The following is a 22,285-nucleotide window of genomic DNA, read 5'->3' as shown; positions in this document are numbered from 1 at the left end:
GGACCTGGACCAATCAGTGACGTCTCGATTGGGGCCAGATCAAGTCAAACCATGACTAGTCAGATCTGGCCTGGAATATCATCTGATTTCAACCAACATAATCCTGCCCACGAAAACGGACGTCCTGGATTAATCAGAGAGGGTCCGATCGAGGCCAGATAAATATAACGAGTCAGATGTCCCAGAATTTAACCTTACATGCTCATATTTCAACTAACATTACAAACAATAACAATAATCCTATAGTCCATATGCCGTCCTGGTAATGACGTCAAGATCATCCCCATATGGGCTGTGATCTGGCCTAGTAGTTCTGAACGTCACCGGAGGACGTTATCATAACGTCATCATGACGTCATTTGGCTTGCAGGGTAAGAAACACTTCAAATGCCATGTCATCTTAACTTTAAAGTTAACATGAAATATTTATTTAGTTGTGCGGTGGTTTCCCGTTGCTTGTAGATTGGTTATTTATGGTGCGGGACGTGGCACGCAACTAAAGTATGAATCAGGCATCAGATTCGAGTAGGTGGCATCATTCATTCGTACTTTCAGTGTACTTAGTTTGACTTTTATCATGTCCTCATGTCGGTGACAATGACAGTGTGTCTCTAGTCGTCACACTGGCTCCGCTGTTTGCACACGTTCCTTGGCCAGTCTCTGCAGTGTTAACGGTTCCCAGTGTGTTGACGAGGTTCTCCAGCCCCCAGAGGTAGCCGTCCTCCCGGTTGCCCTCTTGCCAAGCGATGCCGTGGTTCAACACTTGGCCTTCTGGCAGTGCCGTGGTCTTGCCAAAGTCAATGAGCCAGACCTGAGCACGGCCTGTGTGATCATGTATGAAGAGCAGAGAGCTGCCAATGACCTGGGGAGTGAACCAGGGGAATTCATTGAATTAGAACAATTTATTTTACTGCGCCATGTCTCTCTCTAGGCGAGTTTATTTGCATGGGCATTTCACAAAGGCATTTCAAAGTGCTTTACAGAAGGCATAAAAAGGCATTTGAAGAGAAATTAAATAAATTAATACAATAAAGATTTTCTCACTAATAAATGTGTTAAGACTTGTTTATTTGTTTGTTGTACTTTTCCTTAACTCTTATACTGCTTTGAACGTTCCTGTTCGCCCCAATCCTCCAGGGACCTCTGTGCCAATACGCCCGTTCGTTCGTTTGATGTTTTTTATGGATTATGATAAAAGTCGTCCTTGCGCAACTTTTGAATGCATAATTGGTCGTCTGTGTCATTTTGAGGACAGCCGGAAACCTTTCATAAAAAAAAAAGTAAACAGACTGTCCTGGCTCCGCCTGCCCAGAGCGACTAGCTGCCAGGGGCGTCAATTGGGTATGGCAGGGGTATGCAGCTGCCATACCTTGACAGGGGGAAATAATAAAAATGTACTTTTCATCGTGCCTGTTGCTAAGGTATGGCAACATGACTGGTGTCTTCACCAGACACCAGTCATGTTGCCATACCTTAGCTTGTTCTGAACTGACGCCACTGCTAGCTGCTAGCAGCATTGAGGGACTATATTGTTTTATGCATCGGGCTGTTAGTAGAGAAAGAGAGAGAGAAACGTTGGTAAAAGCGATCATTTTGTCGGAAATCAGTTGTTTTATAGTATTAGTAGTATAGTAATTGTAGTAGGTAGTAGTATTTAGCAGTACTAGAATATTGAGATGTATTAGGCCAACTCAGCCTCAACTTGCTGGTATCATTCCGCCGAAGTGCGACCCAACCCCCCCTGACCGATAGAAATAAACTTTGTTAGAATTAGGATTACACAACCTACCCGTGTTGGTGACCCAGGACCAGCGCCCATGGTGGTGGTGGTCGTGATGATGACGATGATGATGATGATAATGATGATGAAGAAGAGAAAAAGATCACTGTAGCCATTGTTATTGAAGATAAAAAGATTGAAGAACGTAGGACGTCATCCGCTCCCGACCGGATCAAAAGCCCGAAATTGGAAGCGATCCCAGACTAAGATGGTGCCAGTCGCGAAGAACCGGGGTCCAAAAATGGATCAAGAGCCTCGTGATATTGTGGAAACCGATCCCGACGGAGCTCGACCCCCGTGTAGGATGGATCCCCCCGCCCGGGGGCTCACATCGCCGCAGCAGCAGAGACCCATGTACCGCCGCGAAAAGACGGACAAACTGGGCGATTTGGCCAATGAAGAATGGCTTCCGCGTAGAGACCCCTCGGAGAACAGAGGCCACGATTCTACTGTCCAAAGTAAGACTTCCAATCCAGTGCATGTATGTATTGTATAGTTGTATACTGTATATAGTTGTATACTGTGTGATAACAGAGCATCCGTGTGGAACTGGAAGCCTGGGATGGGGGGATGGTCAGTGGGTAACGGTTTTCCATTGCGACGTGTTGCCACTCCGACATTGGGATCCGGTCTAGAGCCCGCCTACTGCATCCGGCTATTTACACGTACACATACATGCAAGAAATGTTTCCGTATCCGGACCGGATCAGTAACTTGATCCAAGCAGTTAGGATCCACGTGCTTTGTTTGTTTTTGTCGCTACTCAGGACACACGTGGAGTTCCTATCACGCGCGTGCACGTACCGCGTGTAGTGTACGTGCACTGCACAGCCTACTAAGATTATTTGATGGGAATTTAGGATTTATTGGCTTAGTTTGTGTGTGTGTGAGAGAGAGGGAGAGGTTTCTTTTTATCGTCATCATCATCATCATCATCAGTAGCTGATGATGTAGCTTTTCAGTTCAATTCAAAGGAGCTTTATTGGCATGAGAAAACATACGTTTACATTGCCAAAGCAAGTGTTACAAATAAAAACTGTTGAAAATGGGGAACATAGTTGGAGGGAGTACAGCTTTGTGTAAACAGAGCTATGTTGCATTGTGACATTTTATATAGGTATACAGGGTATAAAGGGAATTTCACTGTGACAGTAAATGCATGGTAACTATTTACTATAACTGCATTTTATGTTATATATGAACTTATTGTAAGTCATTTGCTAAATGTCAAAATTGTAAATTGATTTGTTTAGATATAAACTATTTGATATTTTCCTGGCTATGATTTTAGATGATGAGTCGACGATGATGATGAGCCTACTTCTTCATTTCCACATCGTGGTCGTCCAAGGACAAGGATAGGTAAAGAAAAAACAAACTTTTTTCTGTAAATCAGACTTAGCACCATGCACATGCTCACATAGACATCAAAGGGGGCTTGAGCCCCTGCCCTTTTATCCATCTGTAAAAAGTGCCCTCTCCAGACCATGAATGCTGTTTTTACATAATTACTATATATATATATATATATATATATATATATATATATATATTTGTGTGGTAAGCAGGAAGTGCATAGAATGTTAGAGAGGCAGGGGTTGACATTTCTAAAACGGCCTTTTGATGAAAATAGTAGGCCCCCAACCTCCACGCATTCTGCTGTGACGCGTTGTGAGCTTGAAGGTGTACTATTTTTCATGTATTTTATAGTAATTATGTATTTGTATAATTTACAGATCGACCATGGGCTCGTGTACGAGTCACACAAGGATGTGTGTGTGTGTGTGTGTGTGTGTGTGTGTGAGAGAGAGGGCGTCACGCATTCTGCTGTGACGCGTTGTGAGCTTGAAGGTGTACTATTTTTCATGTATTTTATAGTAATTATGTATTTGTATAATTTACAGATCGACCATGGGCTCGTGTACGAGTTCAGCAGACCCGGTGGAGCCCTTCCGGAGGAGCCTGGCTGGAGTGAAACAGAATGGAGCCCCAGGCCCTGTGCAGGCTGAATGACACACACGCACGCACGCACGCACGCACGCACGCACGCACGCACACACACATATACACTCTGTAGACATGTAGTGTCACAGTGAGATAAAGAGAACCCTGAAAGCTGAAGCAGGATTCAGGCTGAAGCTCATGTCACTGTGTCAATGTTCTGCACTGCTCTTACTACTGCTCTTACTTCTCTTACACACTAAAAGTGTGTAAAAAGACACTTTTTCTTGTTTTTATTTTTTTGAATTTGTTTGTAAACAACCACTGATCATAGGTGTGATGTTACTGAAGCCAACAATAAAAGGCTAAAGAGAGATTTCTGCCTGAAAATGTATTCTTCACAAAAATGCATTTTTCTCAGCTTTATGTTCTCAAAGAGCTGTTTTTAGGCCACATTCTGCAGCTTCTAGCTAATGAACAGAACAAGATAAAAGCTCGAAATCTTTTTCTGTTGCAAAGTAGACATTCTATTCTACGTTGCCATATAATTGTTGTCTTTATAGTCGAAACCAAATTTCTCCAGTAGGCCTTCAAAGATGAGCGACAATTCTCAATTTAGCTGGCAGTGGATGGAGCTTTTTGTTCAATTCTGTGGCAGTAAAAGAGTTAAGGGGCAGCTTAGACTGGCCTTGTGGTTAGAGTGTCCACCCTGAGATAGGGAGGTTGGTATTCAATCCCTGACCCATATCAAAGACTAAAAATGGGACCCAAATGGGACCCAATGCCTCTTTGCTTGGCACTCAGCATCAAGGGTTGGTCCCTGTGATATACTAGAGTCATGTCAAACTGTTGAACTTGTACATCAAGCTTCCTCACGCTACAGAAACGGGAGATGGGCTCCTGCCCTATGGGCCTCATGTTGACTTAACTATGTCAACTTCAACACTATTCATCCCATCCCATCCCAAAACTATAATTGGTGTGTGCAGTCGTGTTTCCACAGCAGACCAATTGCCTCAAAACGAGGCACAAATATACCTCATGGGTCTGGCCTTTTAGCAGGCTACTTTTTACCCTTTCAATGTTCCATACAATTTGTAAGCTTTGCATAAACAGTCCATTATTGACCCTGGTTATGGCCACTAGGGTGCCAGCCCCTCCAGGGAGCTGCAGCATCAATAGGGCTGCAGTGGAAAGTGAGCAGCTTTCACTTGGTCCTCTGGTTTCACATCAGCAAGGACCTGAGACATCATGTGGTCACCGTTGTTAAGCTGATGAAACAATGTCTAACTGTTTGGTATGGAGGATGCTCTACTCAAGACCTTTACCTAGACGGTAACAGAGTGAAGATTGTTCTTAATCTCCATCAACAAAGGTCAGGGACAGGAGAATGACAGAGTTGGCATCATATACCTGTGTCATGGCCAGCTCTCCACTGCCTTCTCTATGGGGACAGAACCAGCTGCATGAATGTTTTTTATTGCAGGTGATAAGGAGGACATAACTGACAACATTGTTTATAAGGAACTGCTGTAGCTGTCTGAAAGTGATTAATTCACACACGCCTGTACACCTGTAATGACTTTTATTTTTATATTAATATCCCATTCTGCATTCATAACACATTCTGTAATTTCGTCTGCTTTTCAGGTAGGAAGGGCCAAACGCCTAGAGGGAGCTTTCTTCTAGTCTACTGAACTGACAGGAAACCTCTGTCACCATTATTCAACCTATATTCTTTAACGGTCACTCTCAGCATGGGATGCCCCAGGGGTCCTTGAGGGGGTTCCAGGGGGTCTCTGGCTAAATGATTGATTAGGACCCAATAAGCCAATATAGACCCTTATATTTGTGTGGTGAGGGTGATTTAGGCAGTCACACCTGGCCTGAGTCCAAACTAATTGGGCTCTGAGCTGGGTGTGACTGCACACCTGTTCAGTCATCCCACAAGAGCCTCAGTCATGACAGCAAATGCTAAATGCATCTGCTCTGGTGTGTACCATCTTGCCACCCTCAACAACAAATGCGTTTGCAATATCTACCTGACTGTGTCCCTAGCCTGTGTGAGAGGAACCAAGCCACAGAGGTGGCTGTAACTCAGAGAGTGTAGAAATGTAGGCTTACCTCGTGTCTCTTGAAGAACTCAGACATCTGTAGGGCCCGTTGGATCTCAGCCAGTCTACTCAGGTAGGAGTCCTGTGTGACAAAGTAGAGGTTGTTAAACACATGGACCCTATCATTCCTCTGCCTTTTTCACAAAAACAAACAAAAGGGTGAACATTCACTGTGATGTTCAACAAAGTATATAGGGTTTAAAGCTCAGTAACACTTTGGTAGACTGTTAGTGTAGTAAACCTTTGCCATGATGTAACTCCAAATATTGACGTGATATCCAAATTGATATTCAAAATAGTCTCGTTCCACTGAATTACATTGCACAGAAAACAGCTATCAAAGTCACTCTTTTAGTACACTAGAAGCTGGGCCGCCCAACTCGGGAACGATGTAAATAGGGAATGAATGCCCCGCCCTTTAATGCAAACCCCATTATACCTGTTGTCATAGGACCCGTTTTGACCATCTGTTTGCCTGTGTCCATTTATGCCCATATATGGAGATATCTGTTATCTGTCTGTCTGTCAGCGTCCATTTTATGTCCATATATGGAGATCACTGCAGATATAGTTCTGGGTCCATTTTATGCCCATATATGCCCATATATGGAGATATCTGTCTATTTGCGTCCATTTCATGCCCATATATGGAGATCTCTGAATCTGTCTGTCTGTGTCCCTTTATGCCCGTATATGGAGATCTTTGTGATTCTGCGTAAATTTTATGCCCATATATGCCATTTGCGTCCATTTTATGCCCATTTATGGAGATCTCTGTATCCGTCTGTCTGTGTCCCTTTATGCCCGTATATGGAGATCTTTGTGATTCTGCATCCATTTTATGCCCATATATGCTATATATGGAGATATTCAGAGATTTTTTGTTGACTCATGTGACGTACGTGATGTCAGAGCCTTTTATGAGTGATGTCACAATGAGTCAGCGCTTGCGCCGATTTCCTCCGGAACAGCCTGATGTCAACAATCAGCTCCGCATAAGGATATTCCGAACGTTTCGGGCCGGTTTCGGAAAACCGCGCGTCGGGTCGGGTCGAGGCCCAGCACTGCACTCCGTGCCGCGGCGGGGAACGCGCGTGCCGAATCTGAAGCCGGTGGGACGAACGGTTCTCGAGATACGCGGATTACAGACAGACACACAGACAGACAGACAGACACGCAGAGACTTCTCGCATTTATAGATAGATAAACAAACTCAAAAAGGAACATTCTGCCAACATCACAAAACACAGCTTTTTTCAAGTTTGAAAATCCGGATCTTCTTCCTAATAAAAATAATATACAAAAACATGTTCACATTTTTCATGAAACCAAGAATGGCACTGAATGTTGTGATGTTATTGGCAGATTCTGCTTTATTTGTGACCGTGCTTAAAGAGTGAATTTTAGTCAACATTGTGAATCAATAACTCATTCGAAAAAATCTAATTGCATAACGGAGCAAAATATCTATCTGTCCAATATTTAGCTACATCGTGGCAAGGTAACTTACACAATTAAAAAACTCTGCAAAGTATTATTGCACCGGTGGTTAATAAATGTACATATTCACAAGACTCTAATTCATTTACTGTGGAGGCTTGTGTAAGTTAATTAAACAAACAAAACATTAAACATGTATAATCTCCGCAACCTTTAAATATCACACTGAGTTATGCGACCATACATATAGCCACCCATGCATATAATATTCTAATAGAGCTGCATGTTTTGGGTACCTCCCATCACTAATCACAAACTCAAATAGAGGAATATTTACCTTGAACTGACTAATGTGCGTCACAGATCTCTATATAGTTTGCAATGCACACACACAATTCAAACACCGTAAGTCACTCATTTGACTTTTTGTAAAGACACAGTCAGATGTTTACATAATGGGAGAAGGATTTAATAATGTTAGCACAGTGCTAGTGTTTGTCTAGTGTCATTTACATGTGTACGGATGTGAGAGCCAAAGGAACAGGAGTGCTTGTAGATGGTGCAATATGAGCAGTGGAAGAAAAAGTACAATTTTCTTTTACTAAAGTAAAAGTATCAATACTGCAATATAGAAATACTCTGTTATGAGTAAAAGTCAGAAATTCAAAATGTACTTTAAGTACCAACAATTAAAGTACTCATAATGCAGAATGTCCCATTTCACAGGTTTCAAATGTATGCAAATCTTTTGAAAATAGCCAATCTACAAACTCACAACGTGTTGTGATTGTGAGCTTGTAGATCGGCTATTTTCAAATGGCCGAAACGTATAGGCCTATAGGGCTGTGGTTATGTATGTTTTGTGATAATAATCAAAAAGTAACTAGTAACTAAAGTTTTCAAATAAATGTAGTGGAGTAAAAGTACAATATTTGGATCCGAGATGTAGTGGAGTAGATACCTCAAAATTGTACTCAAGTACAGTACTTAAGTAAATGTACTTAATTACTTTCCACCACTGAATATGAGGCACAGTTGTGTTAAATGAGCTTGTGTATTTTCAAACTAGTAGGTTGAGAACAGTATGACCAATTGAGGATCATATTGATACTTCCAAGTAGATTTCAACAGCTTTATAAGTATAGGGATAGGCATTATTGTGGGCTCGCCTGAAAGGCGAGAACACTATGTTATCTTCATTATTTATTTATTATCTATCAAGTTCCGCCCGACAGTATAAAGGCAGGGCCCTTAGCCAATGAGGTGCATGAGGTGTGTGTGTGTGTGTGTGTGTGTGTGTGTGTGTGTGTGTGTGTGTGCGTGCGTGCGTGCGTGCGTGCGTGCGTGCGTGCGTGCGTGCGTGCGTGCGTGCGTGCGTGCGTGCGTGCGTGCGCGCGAAGGAGAGAGGGAGAGAGAGAGAGGGAGAGGGAGAAACCAAGCATGTGAGATGTATATTATGGCTTGATGCCTGCCACCTACTATAATGTTTATATTCCCTCCAACGAAATCCGTGAACACTTTGGCGACATCCTTCTTCGACCTGGTCTTTTTAAAGTCTGTTCGACACGTACCATCACACATCTGGGGGAGAAAGATAAGATTTCATAATGGGATGCATGAAATATAAATTCTAAAGCACAGCAGTGTGTAAAAGTGTAAAGCCGGTTGCACACTGCTGCGTTTTTTCATTGCACTTTGGAAATCCAAAATCCACAAAACCGTTTTTTTCAGGCAAAGGAGAGAGAGAGAGCAAGGTAAGTGTAAGAGAGTGTGTGTGTGTGTGTGTGTGTGTGTGTGTGTGTGTGTGTGTGTGTGTGTGTGTGTGTGTGTGTGTGTGTGTGTGTGTGTGTGTGTGTGTGTGTGTGGCTCTATATTCTCATACTCTATTCTGTTTTTGACTGGTTGTTCAGTAACAGGAGTCTCCATGTCTCTCCAGCTCTTTAATAAACTACAGGATACAGATACAAAGTAAAAACAAACGTAATACTTCCTATGGTTAATATGAGCATCAAATCGATATTTCAAATGTGTGTGTGTGTGTGTGTGTGTGTGTGTGTGTGTGTGTGTGTGTGTGTGTGTGTGTGCGTGCGTGCGTGCGTGCGTGCGTGCGTGCGTGCGTGCGTGCGTGCGTGCGTGCGTGCGTGCGTGCGTGCGTGCGTGCTTTTTTTGCACATGCATGCCATAAATTTCATAGGGATAAACCACACATGGTTTTATGACATCAACTTGCGACGGACATTTCCCCTATTTACATTGCAGTTATAGAGGACAATTATAATGTATTAATTATTTTTTTGGATTATTTTGAAAATCCTTTGAAATAATATATATAACTATTTCTTAAATGAAGGAAACAAAAAACTAAAGGGGTATTCACTCGCCACCCACATAAATTGATCCGCGACCTAAAACTACAGTATGGTTCCACTGTTTGGGAAACAGTGCTCTTGTGCAGTGTTTCTCAAAGTGGATTCCATGGACTCTGTGGGCTCCTTTAGTGGGGTCTAAATTGACCCATACAAGTCCATTTGTATCCACAAGTTTCCGCGGGAGTTTACTGGAGACTATCAGGACCAAACTTCCGGGTTTAACAGCAGACATACAAGCTCACGTCGCGTCGCAGATGCAACCCGTTGTGAGCTTGTAAATCGGCGGCGGAAGATCGATGCAGACGTTTGCGCAATGCACTATGGGGCGTAGGAAACTCGTGGATACAAATGGAACTGAATGAACCCAAACGGGTCCATTTGGTTCCATTTGTACTCTGTCAGAGTTAAGGGGAGACCTTGAAATTTGAAAGTTTGGGAAACACTACTCTATAGTGCTCTGTCTCCACACATTGTATACCTTGATGCCTTCTATCCTGAAGCCCAGCGTGTGCGTGGAGCTGAGGGTCTCCCTCCACTGCATGTAGCGGGGCTTGGTGACGGCCCTCTGCATGTGCTCCTGGGCAGTGGGAGCCTCGCTGTCCACCTCCACCATCTTCTCGTACAGGTCCTTCCTCAGCTTGGGCCGCTCGCGCGCACGCACAAGCTCCTCCTCCAAGTAGGTCCTGAAATCATTGTTGTTTTTGACAGACAAATTTTGATTTAGTTTTAGTCATAGTCTTTTGAATAAAATGTCATAATTTAGTCACCTGAAAAGTATTAGTTTTAGTCTAATTTTAGTCGACTAAATATAAGATTTTAGGCGACTAAATCTACATTTGATTTAGTCAACTGAGATGTATTTTGGCAGGCCTTGATGCCATTGTAATGACACAATTTTACACTTAGTTGTGTGCTGAAAATAGCAGATCTACAAGCTCACAACACGTCGCGCTGCGACGCGTTGTGAGCTTGTAGATCGGCTATTTTCAGCATGCAACACCTGAGAGCAACCAAACATAAAATGACTCTCTTCTCCACTACTCCCTCCCTAACGTTTTAGTCTAGTTTTTATTTTGTTGACGAAATTGTCAATATATTTAGTCTTAGTTTTAGTCATCACAGCTTAGTTTTTATTTTGTTTTTATTTAGTTTTCGTCAGTGAAGAAAATGCAGACGACAAACATTTTTCGTCATAGTTTTAGTTGACGAAATCAACACAGCCTGAAATGCCGGGATCAATTTCATCCTTCAGCTGGAGAAGCTTTTAACTGTTTATGTTCAACTTTCACTTGACTAAGAGGACATTTCGTCCTCGATTACTCATTGCTTTAAACTGTTCACAAATTTTCTTTGAGCTTGACTTATGCTTCGTTGACAAAGTGCTGTGTGAAGTGTGTCACTCAGCACAAAGAACGTGTGTTCAACTGAAAAAAAGTGTTGACGCGCGGACACTGTGTAAGTGTTGAGTATTTGTGAAACAGCGGTTAAGTGCAGATGTGAATTTCAGTTTCGCTAAGCGAGCGAAACTTCCTCCGTGTTGAAGACGGAAGGTGAGAGGAGACTCCAGCGCACGTGGTCTGAACGCCAGAGTGCACGTTAGTGCACGTAACATAACGGAGTGTGACTTTGTGGTTGTTTGTGAGTCTTTGTGTCAAAAGGGAGTCTCCAGGGACACCCTGTGTCATACCCCATTTTGAGTGTGCGTCTGTGCGAAGTGTGAGTGCGCGCGCGCATGTGTGCATGCGTGCGTGCGTGCGTGTGAAATCAATTGTGTTGTTCTCACATGCATGTTCACATGCAGTGAACACACACAAATACATGCACAATGCTGAGACATTTCCGTTTGACACACACACACACACACACACACACACACACACACACACACACACACACACACACACACACACACACACACACACACGCTGCCAATACTCTATGTGCAATAACGACACGAGTAGATCATGCTGTCGTGTGTGTGTGTGTGTGTGTGTGTGTGTGTGTGTGTGTGTGTGTGTGTGTGTGTGTGTGTGTGTGTGTGTGTGTGTGTGTGTGTGTGTGTGTGTGTGTGTGTGTGTGTGTGTGTGTGTTAGAGAGAGAGAAAGTACGTAAAACAGAAATATATGTCTGTGTTGTTCAAGTCCCCATTTGTGTGTGTTTGTACACTCGTAGGTATCTTGGTACGTGTGTGTGTGTGTGTGTGTGCGCGTGCGCGCACGTATGAGAACGACACAATGAGGTACCCCGCCTGCTGTGGCAGGAAGCCCAGACGTTCCAGCCTGCAGTAACAACAGGTGTTAACTTCAGCAGAGTACACACTACACACACACACACACACACACACACACACACACACACACACACACACACACACACACACACAGCTCTTCAACTCTAGACCTGTCTAGTTCAAAAGTGCATTTGCCTCAAGCAGTCAAGCACATTCAGTTGAAGATTCACACATGTCATGACACTAGACATGCTGATTGTCGCTGTCAGACAGAAACCTTGTACCGGTATCTTCATATTCTCATATCTTCCTTCCATAAATGTATACTTTGTCGTATGACAGTGTCACGCAAAATTACATCTCTTGTCATTTTCAAAAATGTTTGCCTATAATGACCAAAATAGTTATGACAGGTTGAAAGTGGTTAACTCTGTCTGGGTTTTTATACTTTACATTATTTGTTTATTTGGACGGGACATATTAATGAACAATACACACCTGATGTAGTGTAAATACATGGCTTTAGCAGGGATGCTAATTTCCATCCGTAGTCCCCAATACATATTTTACCAATGAAAAGTATTAACAAGACTTGTGACTAAATAATAACTAAACTGGATCTATGGAAACACGGATTTGGACATTTTCCAGATTATTATTTTTTACCAGGATCTAATTGCTACCACAAAAGGGATGGTTTAGTATTTATTATTTCCAGAGAACTGAAATGTACAAAGACAGTGAGTCACAGCTCTCCTAATGCTTTGCTCTCGTGTAAACAAGTGTCATACACTGAGCACAGTGGCTCCACAATATGAATCCATGTCAGTCATAAATTCTGTTACCTAATGTTGATGTGGTTTTAGGAAGGGTTCAAACTTGCCAGAGCATTCTGTCTGGAATTGCCTCTCCCAAAAAAAAAAAAAAATCTCCCCCAATAATACGAATACATAAATCAGACAAACCATAGCACAGCTTTCCAAGCTGAGTTTATTAGATTTACTGTAGGAATTTAGGATTGTTGGATGAAGCGTAACGTAGTGGGGCTGGGCGATAGGACTTAAAATCAATATCAAGATTATTTCTATTATATCTATGAGCTCACAACGTGAGCGATGCAACATGTTGTGAGCTTATAGATTGGTTATTTTCACTTTGTGTACAACAAGTCTAATACTGGTTTAAGAGGTTAATCAGACTAATGGATTTAGTCAATAAGAAAGAAATGTGTTAGAACTCTTTTGTGTCGATTCATTGATATATAAGGGGAAAAGAATGCTTCTCAATTCATTGAATAACCTATATTAGGAATATTAAGTCGGTTAGAGGTTCTAAATGTTCTAAATCTAAAAGTGTTGAATCTGTTGATATGTTTTCAGTGAATTGATATTGCTACTGTATAACGTAAACGTAGGTTCCTCCAGTTAGTATAATTCTTACCTCACTCCCATCTTACAGTCCATGACATTGGGATGGTCAAAGTTCACTAGTAGGTCAGTCATGTGAATGAACGCCTCTCCGTCTCTTTCCACAACACCAAGGTAGCCCGGTACGAACGGAAGTAGTGCATCACCCCTCAATCTCTCAAAACACTGCTTTTCGTTTTCAGAGAACCTTTTCAAGATGTTGCCTTCATCTGCTGCCTTGAAATTTCCTGGAGGAAAGACAGAGAAATACAGACAATTTCAACCATGCAGACCTGGAAAAAGCGCAGTATGAAATTAGATTTGATTCTACTTTTTTTTTTCTTCTTCTTTTTGAGAAATGTTAGGGAAAGAAATGTTTGATTTTTTATAAACGTTTTGGAAAGATAATGTTTAAAAAACAAAACAAATTTTATATTCACTTGCGACTCATAGAAATGGGTTGTACAGTATTATCAGTGTTTGGGAAACACTGATATGCAACACCCAATTCATTGTGTTAACAGGTTCATTCATACCTTTATGGCCGGCGAGTTGGACCCAGTTCAGTCTTCTCCTCTGAGAGGCAAAATGGACAATAGTCTTTAGTTTCCACCAGGGATTGCTCTGCTGAGGGCAAGAAGGTACAACACAGAGTAGAATGGTCAAATACAAAGTCAAATACTATAAAAATAAATGTTCAACTTAAATGTGCACTTTAACCCCTAGAGGGTCCTCAGAGTTACTACAGGGGGACCTCCAAATCTTTGAGCGATAAAAAGTTTTTTTCTCCTTTTTTATATTAACCACTTGAACTCTAGTGTCCATATTCGGAGAACTTTAGACAAAAATAGCAGATCTACAAGCTCACAACGCCTCGCGTTGTGAGAGCTTGTAGAGAGCTTGTAGATCGGCTATTTTCAGCAAAGAGCTTTGGTGTAGAGGGGAAAAAGATCAGTGAAAGGTCAAGTAAGTATTGACGGTTCAAGTTAAATATCTTAAAACACAAATTGACATGAATCCAAAATACACTCATGATTGTGCTGTCAGACAATGAAACGATGTGGAATCTATGGAAAGGTTGTGGGGGTCCCTGCTTCATCTTTCTCTCAACTAAGGGGTCCTTGGCCTGAAAACGCTGACTGAATGTGAACCTCTCACGGTTCATTATTTTTGGATCCCCTTGACCATAATACATAGTTTTAATTACCAATAAACTGGTGATGTGGTGCTGTTGCCACTATGATTCATTCATTGATATTTTACTTTATTGCTTTTGATTCCTGCCCCTTCTTCCCTCTCTCCATCTCTCTCCCTCTGTATCTCTTCTCTGTATCTCTGTCTGTCTCTCTCTCTCTCTGTCTCTGTCTGTCTGTCTCTGTCTCTCTCTCTCTCACACGCACGCACGCACGCACGCACGCACGCACATGCGCGCACACACACACACGCACACACACACGCACACACACACACACACACACACACACACACACACACACACACACTCTGAGATGATGCTGAATAAGTAAGTAGCCTTGGGGACTAACGGTTCCCGAGCCATACGCCAGGAGCCTATATCATGTTTCATTAGGATGACGCAGCTTGATGTACAAGTACACCCTCTGGCTGGAAGTAAAAAATATGTTTTGCTTATCATTGAAACAACCATTTATTAAGATGCAATAAGTGTTAAATGGCTACTGTAATATAAAATATCCTTGAATATTCATTTGTTGTTGTTTGTTGTTTTTAACGAAAAAATTATAGAACTATATCATTTTAAATTTGACTTCCTTCAAATATAGTACTTTTCGTACAGACATAAGGCAAGTGACCTTTTCATTTTCTGAAAATAATACTGAAGAAACTGTTGGTTAATGTGTGTACAGTCACTTTAAGCGTGTAATTTATGTTGTTGTACGACTGTGTCACACATAAAAATATAACCGATCTACAAGCTCACACCATGCCTGTTTGCACCAAATTGTGAACTTTTTTCCGGCAACGATGGACTGAGAATGCGTCGCACGTTGATTATGTCATGCTATAGCCTATAGGCGACAGTAGCAACTAGTAATTCATTCGCAGGGAGCGATACTATAAAGGTAGTGATACTAGGCAGGGAGCGATACTAGGCAGGGGCGTCACAAGTACCCAGGGCCCAGAATTTGGTGTGACACCCCCGATACTAGGTTCATTGATATTAATGTGGGCGGCTGTTTTGACGCTTGCCGTCCACAGCCGATCTGATGCTAATTCTCTCAGAACAAGCTTGGCCACTATTAGACATTCAGTCATCAGCGGGGTGGGGGGATAACCAAGCACAAGGCTACTCAGCTGGTGATGATGCTGAATGCATTCCTTTATTTCCCCACCAAAACAACAAAACTAACAAACTGACTACATCTCTGCTGAAGAAATAGTTGACCTTTAAGACCATTATTCTCCTTGAATAGAAATACTATTCATAGATAGTCTCTGTTAAGTAATGAATAAGGTTTGTTAAGGAGAACTGGTCCGTCACTGAACACTCTCAGAACACTATTCCTGTTCTGAGAGGTTCTGGGGCCTCAGAGAGGCAATGACAAATGCTGGGAGGTCATTTTCTTCTGCACATGCCGTGATTGAAACAGGAAGTAAAATGTGGGTCTCTGGTCTTAGTCAGAGAACACTCAGCACAGTGTTTGATATACTGCTTGACTGTTCACAGGCTGAACAAATAACAGAACTCAGCAGAAGCCAGTTCTCTCCGAAATGTCAGGCGATATGCTCCACTTACTGCTATCGTGGTCAGGCCTGCGATGTTTACCCACAATATCTAGGTGTGTTGGGTGGTGTTACATTTCCACAAAGGCTGCTGTGTAACCATTAACTCTATTAACTCAGACACCTTTTTATTTTATTGTATTACTCATCAATACTTTCATTACATTATCGATGAGTATAGGTACAGGGCATTTAGTATAATGCATCTCCCTCTGATTACAACTTATCCCCCAGATGAGTGTCTTATGTACAGACAAAATGGTATGGAATATCTAAAAATGTTCTATGTAAGCATAATAGCCATGCAGCTCCCTGACACTGACAGGTGTCCGTTATTCATATTTCATAGGCAGGTTATTCTCTCTGTCAGGGCCAAGGTTATTATACTGTAGTTCTGCATTTTTTATTCTTTTAGATTTCCTTTTGACTTTTGGTTTTCAATTTCAGTTTAGTTGTTATTAGTTTCTAATTAGTCAGGGGTGAGATTCAACAAGGTCAGGAACATAGCTAAATTAGCAGATCTACAAGCTCACAACGTTTTAACCTAAACTGGACCAATCAGCATGAAACTTGCAGGCACACTCCCTAGAGGCAAAGGAAAAAACTCTGTCCTGCATTTTTCACATCAGCCTTTTATAGCGCCAACAGGAGGCTGATTTTTTTATACATTGTTTTGGATATTACTCCAACAGATTTTGCCCAAACATCACACAAATCTGTACACATTATCTCTAGTCATGCGATCAACACAGATCTGAATTTTGAGATCCATGGATGGAATTTTTAGATTCCATCCTGATTGACTAAGAATGGCATTTAAACAAGTTTGCAGGAGTGGTGGTTTTGAACAAAATGCCTCAAATCATGAACACAGCTCCCACAGCTTCTTAGTCCAAATATCACGTCCAAAGTCATGAATGTGTGTGAATGTGTATCCGAATTTTCATTGCTGGTCCACAATAACCTACCTCACCTGATGGAGACCTATGCTCTGAGGAGCACACACTTCTTCTGGTTTACACACCATTTACGAACAGCTTAGTGATTGAGGCCCAATTTTGTTACTGAAATTAACAGACAATGAAGGTGGAAGGCAAGGCGATGCCTGTTTTCTCGTACATTATCTTACGTCTTGTCTATGTCTATTGTGTTAAGTTGTGTTCACACAAGGTGCTGCCTAGAATTTTGACTCACACCAAACTGTTGTTGGATGTTACAGTTTATAAGATAGGTAGGTAGGTAGGTAGGTAGGTAGGTAGGTAGGTAGGTAGGTAGGTAGTAGGTACCGGTATAGGTAGCATTATTGCGACTGTAGGTCGCAGTTAACTATGGAAACTGGCACATCTTGTCCACGTATCTCTGTCTGTCTGTCTGTACGTCACACCTGACACTGTGGTTCCCCTGAATCATCACTGTGACATCACAGGCTCAGAGCAGGGATAACGCCTGATACTGTGGTTCTCCTGACACATCACTGTGACATCACAGGTGACATCACAGTCAGATACTCAGAGCAGGGATCTCCATATATGGGCATAAACAGGTTACATCACAGTGGTGTGGCTGGTTCAGACATGAATCTCCATGTATGGGCATAAAATGTATTGTATGTTGTGATGTCATGGGAACAGAATCCCTTGTATGCCCAAATATGGAGATCCCTGATGTCATCAATATTAAGCCCATATATGGGCTTAATATATTCCCATATGAACAGGACTTCATATGGGAATGCCCATATATGGAGGAAGACAGCCCATATCTGTGTGGCTGGTTCAGACAGGGATCTCCATGTATGGGCATGAAAGGGATTGTATGTATGATGTCAGATGTGATAGACGTCAAAGGATTTTCACATAACGAATTACTGAGTAAGCATGTTTGGGGTATCACAGAATATCTCCAAATAAAGTATATGGGTCTCCATATATGGGTAACTGGTCCGATATACATCACTGGACAGACGGCCAAGACATGGCGCGACCCCGAGGTTGCATGTCCCCCTGAGGCGTCTTATTGCATTGCCTGCTGAAGTGTGAATTACCGGTCTCAAGTGTTACAACACAAACACTTGACTTCCTTGAGTAGCTATTAGTGAAATGTCAAAGGTTTGACTCAAATTAGCTATTGACCACACAAGCACGTTATCACGCAATGAAATACATGCCTGTGTGTGTGTGTGTGTGTGTGTGTGTGTGTGTGTGTGTGTGTGTGTGTGTGTGTGTGTGTGTGTGTGTGTGTGTGTGTGTGTGTGTGTGAGTGTGTGTGTGTGTGTGTGTGTGTGTGTGTGTGTGCGCGCGAGTGCAAGTGCATGTGCATGTGCATGTGCATGTGCATGTGCATACGTAGGTGTATTTGTGTGTGGGTAGATGGGTGGGGTGACCTTTCCATTAAAGTGGCATTTTCAGAGGTCATAACAACACTGTATTTGTATAGTATTAAGACGCTGTCATTTTAATAGGCCAAAACAGAGTCATATGCCATTTATATTGACCCTGCGTTGCCTATGACTCACAATTAGTAGAGAGAGAGAGAGAGAGAGAGAGAGAGAAAGAGAGAGAGAGAGAGAGAGAGAGAGAGAGAGAGAGAGAGAGAGAGAGAGAGACTTCACAGACTTCCAGGCAATGCGTATTGAGTCTGTTTAAAGGAACCTGACAGCTACAGACCTTGTACGGAGAAGGCAAAGAGAAACAGTAGGATCATGAAAACAAACGCAACCAATGAATATCTGCATAATTCTGGCTGCAGGGAAGACAAAGAGCAGATAATGTTAACAAGAGGGCAGGGCAACCAAGCCCAGCTCAATATTTGCTCCTTTGCTCCAAATACATAAAGGTTTGAGCTATTATAGTTGATAGCCAAGAAGAAGAAGGGAATAGGAGAAGAACATTCAGATATTCATAAAAACCCAATATAGACAAGTAAAGAAGTAAAGATTAAGAAAAGAAGAGAAAAATAATGAGAACAAGAAAGGGAGGGACTGGGGACAGGAGAGACAGAATCTGCCAGCTTTTCATCCCACTATTTTGATCTTTTCCATTGCATTTAATTAGATACAAATGTGTTCTTTGCCTAGATTAGACTAGGAAAAGAACAGTTTAAGCACCTCATTGTGTAATAATGTGTTATATGAATGAATTAGACTTATTTAGAATGAGAGCTTTATCGAGTAAGAAAGTCAAACACCTTTTTACAGCATGAAGGGCTAGCCTTCACTGCCACATGGTGTGTACTGAAGGAGGGACAGATACTTAAAGGTCAAGGCTTCCACACTGGAAAGAAAAGAAAAGAAAGATCCCACAATTCTGTGGTATTTTTTTGTGCTGACAGCCCTATACTATATATAGTTATTCTCTCTCCCATGGCTAACCTTAATGACAGAAACTACAGCAACAGAAAGGTTGACAAAATACTGTATTTTTTCATATAAAAGTGTATATCTATCATAAGTTTCTACCTAGTTTAGCCTGAATTAACTGAAGACAAACATCATGTATTGCCTGTCAAGAAAAGTTACCAAAAGAAAACGGCAAACAATCTACAATAAACTGTTTATTTCTTCCTACTGTATGTCTTGCCTGCCACGGTTCAGACAAATCCCAGGTGACATTAGGATGACGTGAGAGGTTTTGATCTCCCATCAAATATAAGGAGAGTTAATGTGATTTCAGTGTGGACAATCAGATTGTCTTCAGATTAGTCTTTCCTCTGTGGCAGAGTACTTCAAGCTTGTCTGATCATCAAGAGGAAATGACCTTTAAGAAGCATTCAATCTCACATGATCTCAATAAGACAATAACAATATTGCTCTATTCCTGTAGCCTGTATCTATGAAACGTTGTATTTCTCCACATTTTAAGACATCTTGCTACAGATCCGACACAATTGCAGCAATAGGCTACTGCTGAAACCTAATTTCTCAGTCTACCATATAAATATAATGTTTGTTTTCAATAGAGAGTGATCGATCACTCATGTTGACTACAGTCAAGTGCATGGTCTAATAGTTTCATAAACCATAGGCAGCAAATAATTGTTTGCACCATGGAAGGAATTTATCCTAGAGGGATTTGATGAATAATAATCTCTGTTCCGATGTCTCTCTGCAGTGCATGCCAGTGAGAGGACCTCATTCAGCCTTTGGACTGAGGAAGTTATATAATGAGTGAAATTAGTGTTATCTCACCCTGTGTGTTGGTGTTATATTTCTTGTTTTGAAAACGTTATGGCTTAGGGTCATGGAAACCACAATGAATTCCACTGGAAGCAAGACTTCCTGTAATAACACTGTAACTATCGTGATATAGTAAATATAGACAATATTCCTTAGCTGTTGTTTTTGTTTTCTTTCTTTTACAGTAGGCTATTGTCAGTAAAGTTACTAAGTGCATTTAAGTACTGTAATTTGTCTTTACTTTACTGGAGCATTTCCATTTTCCAACACTTTTACTTCTACTCCACAACATCTCAGATCCAAATAGTACTTTCACTGCATTTGAAAACGTCATTTAGGCTACTAGTTATAACTAGATTGTGCCATGCGACGCATTGTGAGCTTGTAGATCTGCTATTGTCTAAAGATGTGTATACATTTGAAAACGTGAAATTGGACATCCTGCTGAATCTGCACGATGAGTACTTTTTTTACGTTTGGTACTTTAAGAACATTTTGATGCCAAAACTTTTGTACTTTTACTTTTACCTATATTTTGAATTCTGGACTATTACTACTTGTAACAAAGTATTTCTATATACTGTATTTATACTTTTAGTAAAAAAGAGAGTACTTTTCCCTATTGTTGTTTTTTCATGATAATAGTTCTTATACTCACTTCACCACCACTGTCCACCAGATGTTCCAACACGATAATGCCTTTGCTCTTGCTCTCGTTGTCGCTGAGCATATCATCCTCGGACTGGTCCCCCGGTCCTACGGAGGAGCCCGTGGAGGAGATGGACGAGGTGGACAGTTTCCTCCGCAGTTCACCGTCCACCATGTCATCCAGGTCCTCTTGCTGCATCTCCCGCGAGCAGCCGCCTCCCTCCTCCGGGGTAATGGTGACCTGCGGTACCCGACGCACCTCCATCACCGTCGCGGTGCCAACGAGCGCTCCACGATCGCCGGTTAAGTTTGAGTGCAGCGCGGCGGGGGACGACGGGGACGCTCCTCCACGACACACGACTTGTCCCGTCTTTTGTGCGAGCTCATCGCAAATGTCGGCGGGCGACTTTATACCGCGGCTGGTTTTGTTGCGCTCTGACAGCGAGCGAGATCCAAGAAGTTCGCTGATCCCTGTCCCGGAAAGCCCAACCTCCTTGGAGGTCTTTCTCCTGATCTCCTTTGGCATTTTGATTTCAGGACAGGAGGAACGCACGAGACGAGACCGGTCCGTGCGTGTTGTGCGACTGCGAGGAACCCCGTTCACTTGACTTGATCCGTTCCGTTCCAATCTGTTCATTTCACTCCAGAGTTCAAACGCACTGGTGTGTTTTGAACACTGGTCTGGTATGCGCGCTGCTGCTATCATAGACCTCCATCGTCTGCAGAAAGTGCAGATTGTGTGCGCACTTGGCGTGCTTGGTGGGATTGGGGAAGCCCTCTCCTCTCCAATAGTGTCTCGTCTTGTCTTGCTTCTGTGTTGACGCGGTTCACCATCGGCATCGCCTAACCTACCCACGCACGCACGCACGCACATGCGCGCTGCGCGCACACTGACACACACAGACACACCTTCCGCATTATATTTGTCTCGCTTCCTGACTGGGAAATCAACTGTAAGCCTGATGCGGTTTAAAAAAAATGTTTTGTTGTAAAACACTTCCTCATGCATTCTGCCTGGGTACTTGTGCAAAGAATGTAAACTTGCTGATTAAGCTTATTATGGCGGGACGTAACAGCTGCTCGAACACATAAGAATAGACCTACCGTAATGTCACATATTAATGAGCCGTCAAATGTGATGTCAACATTATTTAATACAATAACAAACTAAAAGAACAAAGGGAAAACAATAATTGCAAAACTAAGAACATTTCCTCATTGCGTAGATGTGTAAAATCTAGTCTGCTATTAGAATATATTCCCTAAACTAGCATGCATATTGTGTGTGCGCGTGCTTGTGTGTGTGTGTGTGTGTGTGTGTGTGTGTGTGTGTGTGTGTGTGTGTGTGTGTGTGTGTGTGTGTGTGTGTGTGTGTGTGTGTGTGTGTGTGTGTGTGTGTGTGTGTGTGTGTGTGTGTGTG

The 22,285-nt window shown here is 42.2% G+C and overlaps 1 protein-coding gene across 1 annotated transcript; it reads right to left on the bottom strand.

The window, feature by feature from the left end:
• Nucleotides 1–583: 583 nt before the first annotated feature.
• Nucleotides 584–21,391, bottom strand: itpka (inositol-trisphosphate 3-kinase A; the record flags this gene model as incomplete). The annotated part of the gene is made up of 7 exons (XM_080750923.1): nt 584–862; nt 5,846–5,917; nt 8,755–8,856; nt 10,123–10,327; nt 13,315–13,528; nt 13,817–13,904; nt 20,876–21,391. 7 exons carry the CDS (start codon nt 21,389–21,391, stop codon nt 584–586), a joined length of 1,476 nt encoding a protein of 491 aa, XP_080607049.1.
• Nucleotides 21,392–22,285: the final 894 nt, after the last annotated feature.

Source organism: Nannobrachium achirus (genome assembly GCF_963921795.1).
Source record: "Nannobrachium achirus genome assembly, chromosome: 20".
Lineage (NCBI taxonomy): Eukaryota > Metazoa > Chordata > Actinopteri > Myctophiformes > Myctophidae > Nannobrachium > Nannobrachium achirus.
Note: the sequence above shows the minus strand (reverse complement) of the source record. Positions and strands in the feature narration are given on the sequence as shown.